This window comes from Cetorhinus maximus, chromosome 29, assembly GCF_964194155.1.
Source record: "Cetorhinus maximus chromosome 29, sCetMax3.hap1.1, whole genome shotgun sequence".
Classification (NCBI taxonomy): Eukaryota; Metazoa; Chordata; class Chondrichthyes; order Lamniformes; family Cetorhinidae; genus Cetorhinus; species Cetorhinus maximus.
In genome coordinates, this window is record NC_135907.1 from 24,265,718 (window position 1) to 24,275,978 (window position 10,261).

The 10,261-nt window shown below is 50.9% G+C and overlaps 1 protein-coding gene across 1 annotated transcript; it reads left to right on the plus strand.

Annotated features, from left to right (window-relative positions):
* The first annotated feature begins 2,485 nt into the window (after window positions 1-2,485).
* mgp (matrix Gla protein) lies at window positions 2,486-10,019 on the plus strand. The gene is made up of 4 exons (XM_078531880.1): window positions 2,486-2,668; window positions 6,081-6,110; window positions 6,839-6,908; window positions 9,573-10,019. Exons 1-4 carry the CDS (start codon window positions 2,614-2,616, stop codon window positions 9,778-9,780), a joined length of 363 nt encoding a protein of 120 aa, XP_078388006.1. The 5' UTR covers window positions 2,486-2,613; the 3' UTR covers window positions 9,781-10,019.
* The last annotated feature ends 242 nt before the right edge of the window (window positions 10,020-10,261 follow it).

Below are 10,261 nucleotides of genomic sequence, written 5' to 3' on the forward strand. Positions count from 1 at the left end.
CTCAACTTCACTTTCTTGCCCACTCCCCATATCCCTCACTTCCCTGAGAGACCAAAAACCTGTCTATCCCAGCCTTAAACGTATTCAGCAATGGAGCATCCACAGCCCTCTGGGGCAGAGAAGATTCACAGCCCTTTGAGGGAAGAAATTTCTCCTCATCTCAGTCCTAAACGATCAGCCCCCTTACCCTGAGACTGTGCCCCCGAGTTTTAGATCCCCCGACCAGCAGAGACAAGCTCTCAGCTTTCAGTTTCACACTCGCTGCTTATTAAGAAGCTGAACTGTAAGGACATGGATTCATTTCACTCTGGGCCCCACACCCCCTCTCGAGCCCTCCCCCCAGCCCTCGGCAGGTAAACAGAGCTGTGCCTGATTGTGGAACTTGTTCCCAGGTCCCAGGGGTGAGAGACCAGTATTTAACCCACAGCATCCTCCTGTTCCCCTACCCTGAGCTATTTCAGGATGCCGGGGAATGCTTTTCCATTTGGAGAAAGTTACTGTCTGCTCAGTTCAGGCGCTGATAACAGGCGAGCCTAGGGTACAGAGCCAAGAAATGAATGTCGGAATGTTTATTTAGTTTGGGAACGATATCTGATGAGAATTTGCGGTGAAGATTTTTAAAGATGTTTTCAAATAGTTTGGGATTAAAGAACATTTTAAAATGAACCAGCTTAAAGGGACACTGTGTGTGAAACCGAATCATCTCACTGTGAACGCCAGGCATTCATCATTAACCAACTGGACATAGTTGCTGGGTCTGTCCAAATTGTCCAATTTGTACACAGCAAGCTTGCACAAATAGCAATAAACAGATAATCTGTTTTTAGGTGTTGTTTGAGGAGTAAATATTGTCCAGAACACCGGGGAGAAACCAGGGAGATCTCCCCTAAACTTCTTCAAAATGGCAGCCATCCACCCCAGAGGGCAGAAGGGGCTCAGTTTCACAGTTAGGTGGCCCAGCGAGAGAATCCTCTCACCTCTGGGTCAGGGGGTTGTGAGACAAACACAAAATCTGGGCTTATACTTAAGTGCATATGGGGATTCTGCACTGTCAGAGGGTCAGTACAGAGGAAGTGCTGCACTGTCGGAGGGTCAGCACTGAGGAAGTGTTGCACTGTCAGAGGGTCAGTACTGAGGGAGTGCTGCACTGTCAGAGGGTCAGTACAGAGGAAGTGTTGCACTGTCAGAGGGTCAGTACTGAGGGAGTGCTGCACTATCGGAGGGTCAGTACAGAGGAAGTGTTGCACTGTCAGAGGGTCAGTACTGAGGGAGTGCTGCACTGTCGGAGGGTCAGTACTGAGGGAGTGCTGAACTCTTGGAGGGTCAGTACTGAGGGAGTGCTGAACTCTTGGAGGGTCAGTACTGAGGGAGTGCTGCACTATCAGAGGATCAGTACTGAGGGAGTGCTGCACTGTCGGAGGGTCAGTGCTGAGGGAGTGCTGAACTCTTGGAGGGTCAGTACTGAGGGAGTGCTGCACTGTCAGAGGGTCAGTACTGAGGGAGTGCTGCACTGTCGGAGGGTCAGTACTGAGGGAGTGCTGCACTGTCAGAGGGTCAGTACTGAGGGAGTGCTGCGCTGTCAGAGGGTCAGTACTGAGGGAGTGCTGCACTGTTGGAGGGTCAGTGCTGAGGGAGTGCTGAACTCTTGGAGGGTCAGTACTGAGGGAGTGCTGCACTGTCAGAGGGTCAGTACTGAGGGAATGCTGCACTGTCGGAGGGTCAGTACTGAGGAAGCGATGTTAAACCAAAGGCCTGTCTACCCTGTCCGGTGTTTATAAGTGATCCCATGGCCACGATTTCACCTAAGATCAGGAAAGTTCCCCCAGTGCCCTGGCCCATGTTTATTTCTCAATGTATATCACGAAAACAGATTCTCTGCTCAGTCACTTAGTGCTGTTTGTGGGATCTTGCTGTGCACAAATGTCTGTTGTGTTTCTCACCTTGCGATAATTCAAAAATGCTTCATTGCCTCGAAAGCGCCTGGGGTTACCCTGCGGTTAGGAAGGGTGTTCGAGAAATGCAATCTCTTTCTATTTACTTGCCTGATATGGATTCTCTCTGTACAATGTTCAAATATTATTGTTTCCCCAATTCCCCAGCTGGCCTCACCTCCCCCTCCCCGCCCCCCCACTCAAACCCTCCCCCTCCCCTGGCCGCACCAGCCCCTCTCGCCCCCTCAATTTGGAGATATCCATCAGCTGTGAGTGTGACATTCTCCATGTCAGTGCAGGAATCACAAATGTTTGAAGGAATTAACATCCTCCCCTCCCTCCTTTCCTTGTGTCCAATCCAAATATTTCACCCACTTAAACCCACACCCCTCGCAATTCTGTCAATTCAGGACTTCATGTTACCTGAAAAAATGCTTCTCTGAAAAAAGGAATCTCAAAGAGAGGCCAGTTTGGCAGGAGCTGCCGATTTCATAATAGTTCCTCTGTCCTCTGTGACCTTTTGCCAAAATGCCCACACACCCATCATCATCACTTCGTCAGAACTCGCTTCACTGTGTAAATAAACCGCCTCTTATAATTGTCTCCCAAAGCCAGCTTTCCTCAGACACACACACACTCTCGCTGATCTTGGTGGAGGAACGGAGAGCAGTTCTGAAACAAGATGAGGACTCTGATTCTACTCAGCGTCTGTGCACTGGCAGCTGTCTGCACAGCAGGTAGGAAGAGCTCAACAACAGTTTAGAAACTTTCTTCAAATCTGCGACCACCCCCTCACCCCCATAAAAAAGGATTAAGGAGATTTCATTCAGCAAACTCTCCAGATTGAAAACTAGGTGTTGAGGGCAAGATATTAATCGGAATTTTTTATGGCAAATTCTTAGTTAATGCACAAAATGAGGGTTTAAATGCTGGCTTTACAAGGGCTGCATGACTGGGTAACACTCAGCTCTGAGTGAGAAGGCTTTGTGCTCACTCACATTCCAGGGATTTAAACACATCCCTGGATGTCAGCATCATCCAGGCTGACACTTCAACCTAGTACTGAGGGAGTGCTGCGCAGTCAGTGGGGGGCAGTCCTGGGGCAGTGCTGCACTATTGGAGGGTCAGTACTGAGGGAGTGCTGCACTGTCGGAGACTCAGTACTGAGGGAGTGCTGTACTGTCGGAGGGTCAGTACTGAGGGAGTGCTGCACTGTCGGAGGGTCAGTACTGAGGGAGTGCTGCACTGTCAGAGGGTCAGTATTGAGGGAGTGCTGCACTGTCAGAGGGTCAGTACTGAGGGAGTGCTGCACTCTCAGAGGGTCAGTACTGAGGGAGTGCTGCACTGTCGGAGACTCAGTACTGAGGGAGTGCTGTACTGTTGGTGGGGAAGTACTGAGGGAGTGCTGCAGTGTCGGAGGGTCAGTACTGAGGGAGTGCTGCAGTGTCAGAGAGTCAGTACTGAGGGAGTGCTGCACTGTCAGAGGGTCAGTACTGAGGGAGTGCTGCACTGTCAGAGGGTCAGTACTGAGGGAGTGCTGCACTGTCGGAGACTCAGTACTGAGGGAGTGCTGTACTGTTGGTGGGGAAGTACTGAGGGAGTGCTGCAGTGTCGGAGGGTCAGTACTGAGGGAGTGCTGCAGTGTCAGAGAGTCAGTACTGAGGGAGTGCTGCACTGTCAGAGGGTCAGTACTGAGGGAGTGCTGCACTGTCAGAGGGTCAGTACTGAGGGAGTGCTGCACTGTCAGAGGGTCAGTACTGAGGGAGTGCTGCAGTGTCGGAGGGTCAGTACTGAGGGAGTGCTGCACTGTCAGAGGGTCAGTACTGAGGGAGTGCTGCACTGTCAGAGGGTCAGTACTGAGGGAGTGCTGCACTGTCGGTGGGGCAGTACTGAGGGAGTGCTGCACTGTCAGAGGGTCAGTACTGAGGGAGTGCTGCACTGTCGGTGGGGCAGTACTGAGGGAGTGCTGCACTGTCGGTGGGGCAGTACTGAGGGAGTGCTGCAGTGTAAGCGTTGCCATCTTTTGGATGTGATGTAAAGCCGAGGCCCCTCTTGTATCTCCAGTGAATGTAATCATTTCCATAGTCACTGTGAGTGAGAGCCTGTTTCCTGCTCAATATTTATCTCTGAAAGATTATCACTAAAACAGACCATCGATACTTCGCCAGGGACAAGAGGCAAGTCAGCTCCCTCTCCTCACTCCCCCACTTCCTCTCTACCCCGCTGTCCGATTACAGACAAACGCTGACTATTTGCTGTCTGCTAGTTTTGCAGGTGTGAGCTGTAGTAATCTGAAAATGAAGGAGGAGCAGCGTTAGTTTAATTAGTTAGAGCTGCTACTTTCTTGGTTAGTTACTTCCATCTCGCAGTAATTTCCAAATTTACAAGCAACAGATTGTATAAATTACAGTGGACAGAGTCCCATGTTGTGGAGGTGGTGGTTTGGCCAGGAACTGGTTCCAGATTATCACACACTCAGGGCACTGGGAAAACTGCACAGAGAGTTATGGGCGGATGGAGATGCTACCATTCCATCAAAGTGAGCCGAGACATCTGGAAATGGCAGAAAGGCATTGAGAGATCTTCATGAACAGTGAGGGGTCTGCTTCAAGGCCATGAACGCTGAGGAGTGCCTGTAAATACAGTCCCTAATTTATTCAGCAATGTCCCGCTCATTCAGCAGACTCTCCGAGTTATGAGGCTGAATTCAATGGGACGGACATGGGGAGAATTCCAGAATTTAACTCCACCTGGAGATTCCTAAATTCAATTAATCCCCTGTTTATCTACTATCAGCTGATTGATATTGCCTGGCCAAGAATGCCTGCTGGGAGACAATGTCCTCTGTATTGTGTGTAATTAAAGAGGCTTCCACAGAGAACAGGGGAAATCCTCCCCTCTGTAATTAGAGACGCATCCAATAGATACATGCAGCGGAAGTAGCAAGGCCTGTGGGTCACATACAGACACCTCCCTCTCTCACCCCCCCCCAAACTGCGACACCACCCTCAAAGTCCGGGCAAATCACAGAATTGTTACAGCACAGAAGGAGGCCATTCAGCCCATCATGTCTGCAGCAGCTATTCAAAGGAGAAATTCACTGGGTGTCATTCTCCCGCTTTCTCCCCATAACCCTGCATATTCTTCCTTTCCAGATAACCGCCTCATTCCCTTTTAAGTCCTTCGATTGAACCTGCCTCCACCACACCCTGAGGCAGCACATTGCGAACCTTACCACTTCCTGAGTGAAAATGATTTTTCTCATATTACTTTCGCTGATTTCTTTCTCCAGCAGTATCATTCGCTTGCTGCTTTGTCTAATTGTTTGAATTGTGTGGGAAGTTTGGAAAACCGCTGCTCAAAGCACTGAACCAGACCAATCGGAGTATTTGTACAGGAGGGTTAGTAAGTTAATTGGAGTCAGATGATGCAAATCACGATGGTTAATGAGTGATTTCAGGAGGAGGGCAGGAGAGTGTGACACAGAGAGATACAATCTCAATGGGTTAGGGTTATGAGAAGTTTTAATTATGGGTTATGGTTATAATGTTATACGTTTATAATGTGACCCAGGCAAGTGTAAGATATGACCTTGTTGATGTTATTAATGGACGGGACTAAACATGAGCATGGCAAGGTTCCTCTCTGAGATATTTTAACCCACAGTTTCGGTCCAGCTCTCTTGAGTCCAGCCTGACTCAATGTAGAATAAAACTTCCAGTATTTACACTTGCAACACACTCCAGCAATTAGAGAACTCCAGTGTATGGGTTGTCATTTGATTTAAAGGAGTGTGGCAGCCAGGAGAGGGTGAAATGTCTGAATGCACATTCCTGGCAGTATCTCTGAACAAAATGCCAGCCCATACCACACACTTCTTATCTCAATCCCAGCATGAACACACTTCTTATCTCAATCCCAGCATGAACACACTTCTTATCTCAATCCCAGCATGAACACACTGCTTATCTCAATCCCAGCATGAACACACACACTTATTATCTCAATCCCAGTGTTTCTATCAGTTTTAATAGTTAAGATATTTCATTTTGACTAGTTAAGGATTTTCAGTTTTACCAGTTACAGTTTGCTGGTTTTACTACTTAAGCTTTGTTGATTTTGCTAACTATGGCTTTTTTCTCATTGCAGATTCCTCAGAGTCCAATGAAATAGATGACGGTAGGTGGGACATTCTAAAGAGTTTCTTTGTGACATGATGGTTAATGTTGCACAAACATTGAACTCATGTAGACCTGTAATGACATTGGGGCTCACACTCTGACAGTGGCACTGGAACATTGACAGTGGCTGACACTGGCACTGTCACTGGGGGACTGACACTGGGAGACTGACACTGGGACAGTCACACTGGGGGACTGACACTGAGGGGTCACACTGAGGGGTGACACTGGGGGAGTGACACTGGGAGACTGACACTGGGAGACTGACACTGGGGGAGTGACACTGGGGGAGAGACAATGGGGGACTGACGCTGCGGGACTGACTGTAGGAGTGACATTGGGGCAGTCATACTGGGACAGTGACACGGGGAGTGACACTAGGGGAGAGACACTGGGGGAGTGACACTGGGAGACTGACGATAAGGGAGTCACACTGGGGGAGTGACACTGGGACAGTGACACTGGGGGATTGACATTGGGAGATTGACACTGGGGGGACTGACACTGGGGGGACTGACACTGGGAGACTGACACTGGGAGACTGACACTGGGGGAGTGACACTGGGACAGTGACACTGGGGGATTGACATTGGGAGATTGACACTGGGGGGACTGACACTGGGAGACTGACATTGGGAGACTGACACTGGGGGATTGACACTGGGGGAGTGACACTGAATTGTAAAAATTCTGATGGATTATCTTCACTCATTTCCATTTCCTTAGTTCTGTTCCTCGGAAGGAGAGATGCAAATGCCTTTATGAGACATCCAAGACCTCTCAATCACTGGGACAGGTTTGTAAAGTTTTTTGAATTTTGTCATGATCTGAGGCCAAACTGCTTCTCAAATGTTACTTTATAATTTCCTACCTTGGGACCAGAACAAGGTTAGAAACAAGAAAGAAAGTGGGCTGAGAGGTGATCTGATAAATTAGATATTTGATAAATGATTAAAGCGTTCAGCAGGTTAAGGGGGGCTGGTTAACTCGGTTGACCAGATGGCTAGTGTGCGTTTAAGAATGACACCAACAGTGTGGGTTCAATTCCTGTTCCGGCTGAGCGAGATTGGGGACCTGCCTCCTCGCCCTGCCCCATTCTGGCTGTGGAGAGGTGCCCCTCAAGCTAGATAACCAACTGTCTCTCTCTAATAGAGAGAGAGAGAGAGATGCCAACAGTCCCTCCTGGAATATACCTAGTTATCTACCTACCTCTCTAGGGTAAATGTAATGTTTATACTTGCAGGAGAGTCCAAAGCTAGGGGCCATAAATATAAGACAGTCACTAATAAATCCACTAGGGAATTCAGAAAAAACTTCTTTACCCAGAGGGTGGTGAGAATGTGGGACTTGCTACACAGGGAGTTTGAGGTGAATAGTGTTGATACATTTAAGAGAATTAAAGCATATGGCAATCGACAGGAAAGTGGATGTGAGGTAGGGGATCAGCTATGATTTTGTTTAATGGTGGAGCATGCTCGAGGGGCCGACTGTCACTGGGGGAGTGACACTGGGGGAGTGACACTGGGAGAGTGACACTGGGGGAGTGACACTGGGAGAGTGACACTGGGGGAGTGACACTGAGGGAGTTACACTGGGGGAGTGACACTGGGGGAGTGACACTGAGGGAGTTACACTGGGGGAGTGACACTGAGGGAGTAACACTGAGGGAACTGACACTGGGGGATTGACACTGGGGGAGTGACACTGGGGGAGTGACACTGGGGGAGTGACACTGGGAGAGTGACACTGGGGGAGTGACACTGGGGGAGTGACACTGGGGGAGTGACACTGAGGGAGTTACACTGGGGGAGTGACACTGGGGGAGTGACACTGGGGGATTGACACTGGGGGAGTGACACTGGGGGAGTGACACTGGGAGAGTGACACTGGGGGAGTGACACTGGGGGAGTGACACTGGGGGAGTGACACTGGGGGAGTTACACTGGGGGAGTGACACTGGGGGAGTAACACTGGGGGATTGACACTGGGGGAGTGACACTGAGGGAACTGACACTGGGGGATTGACACTGGGGGAGTGACACTGGGGGAGTGACACTGGGGGAGTGACACTGGGGGAGTGACACTGGGGAAGTGACACTGAGGGAACTGACACTGGGGGATTGACACTGGGGGAGCTGACACGACATTGGGGGAGTGACACTGGGGGATTGACACTGGGAGAGTGACACTGAGGGAACTGACACTGGGGGATTGACACTGGGGGAGTGACACTGAGGGAGTGACACTGGGGGACTGAGACTGGTGGAGTGACACTGGGGGAGTGACACTGAGGGAGTGACACTGGGGGATTGACACTGGGGGACTGAGACTGGGGGAATGACACTGGGGAAGTGACACTGGGGGAACTGACACTGGGGGAGTGACACTGGGAGAGTGACACTGGGGGAACTGACACTGGGGGAGTGACACTGGGGGAAGTGACACTGGTGGAACTGACACTGGGGGAACTGACACTGGGGGAGTGACACTGGGGGAGTGACACTGGGGGAGTGACACTGGGGGACTGACACTGGGGGAGTGACACTGGGGGACTGAGACTGGGGGAGTGACACTGGGGAAGTGACACTGAGGGAGTGACACTGGGGGATTGACACTGGGGGACTGAGACTGGGGGAGTGACACTGGGGGAACTGACACTGGGGGAGTGACACTGGGAGAGTGACACTGGGGGAAGTGACACTGGGGGAAGTGACACTGGGGGAACTGACACTGGGGGAGTGACACTGGGGGAAGTGACACTGGTGGAACTGACACTGGGGGAACTGACACTGGGGGAGTGACACTGAGGGAGTGACACTGGGGGATTGACACTGGGGGAACTGACACTGGGGGAGTGACACTGGGGGAGTGACACTGGGGGAGTGACACTGGGGAAGTGACACTAGGGGAGTGACATTGGGGGAGTGACACTGGGGGACTGACACTGAGGGAATTACACTGGGGGAGTGACACTGGGGGATTGACACTGGGGAACTGACACTGGGGGAGTGACACTGGGGGAACTGACACTGGGGGAGTGACACTGGGGGAACTGACACTGGGGGAACTGACACTGGGGGAGTGACACTGGGAGACTGACACTGGGGGAACTGACACTGGGGGAGTGACACTGGGGGAACTGACACTGGGGGAGTGACACTGGGAGACTGACACTGGGGGAGTGACACTGGGGGAACTGACACTGGGGGAGTGACACTGGGAGACTGACATGTTCTTATGTTCTTCAGGGGAGGTTAGACAAGTACATGAGGGAGAAAGGGTTAGAAAAATATGTTGACAGGTGAGATGAAGTAGAAAGGAGGCTGTTCATGTGGAGCATAAACACAGGAGTGGACCAGTTGGGTAAAGTGGCCGGTGTCTGTGCAGTCAACGCTGTGATTCTCTGCAAAATATTATTTTTTAATGGAAAGGGCTGATTATTTCTGGTGTATTCTGGCAGCAGGGACCGATACAAGTCTCCACGTGAGAGGACGAGGGAGAAGTGTGAAGAGTACCGACCATGTGACCGTCTGGCAAGGCAGGTGGGGCTCAAACGGGCCTATGGCAAATATTTTGGCAACAAGAGACAGCGCCCGATTGGCTATGGGAGATCGAGGCCCAGGAGACACCGGGGCAGTCGCTACAGGAACCATCACTACAGATTCTAGGCAGTGCTGCCATGGAAACGATAGCCAAAACACACAGTTAAAATAAAATCTGCAATTAGCAGGATAATGTTACCTGGGATAAGTTTCAGGAAAGCCCACAGCAACTGAATGCAAGAGGCCCAGTTTAAATCATCTCCTCCGGGCTCCCATCCTGACTGGATTGATTGAATCTGTTTGTCCTGCCTGAACCTCCTTACCCTGCACACACTGACTGGCACTGGGTTACACTCTCACTTGGCCCTACCTGGTGTCAGGGGTCCGGCCCTGGTACACCAGGAGACAAGTGGCTTCAATGCCTGGTCTTAAAGGGACCTCCAAACCGATACTGAGGCTAAATCCATCTCCATCACTCACCAACCCGAATTTACCAGATTGACATGGGAGCCGACACCCGTCCCCCCCAAATCCTTCACCCCACACACCCACCCCCAAAACACCAACCACCTACACCCCTCAAACCTAACCTCACTTCCAGCCCAAC

Excerpts from the sequence above, each read along its gene's own strand:
- mgp (XM_078531880.1), top strand. The coding sequence starts at position 2,614 with ATGAGGACTCTGATTCTACTCAGCGTCTGTGCACTGGCAGCTGTCTGC. Across the intron at positions 6,111-6,838 it reads GTCCAATGAAATAGATGACG|TTCTGTTCCTCGGAAGGAGA; the intron begins GTAGGTGGGACA and ends CCATTTCCTTAG. Across the intron at positions 6,909-9,572 it reads CCTCTCAATCACTGGGACAG|CAGGGACCGATACAAGTCTC; the intron begins GTTTGTAAAGTT and ends GTATTCTGGCAG.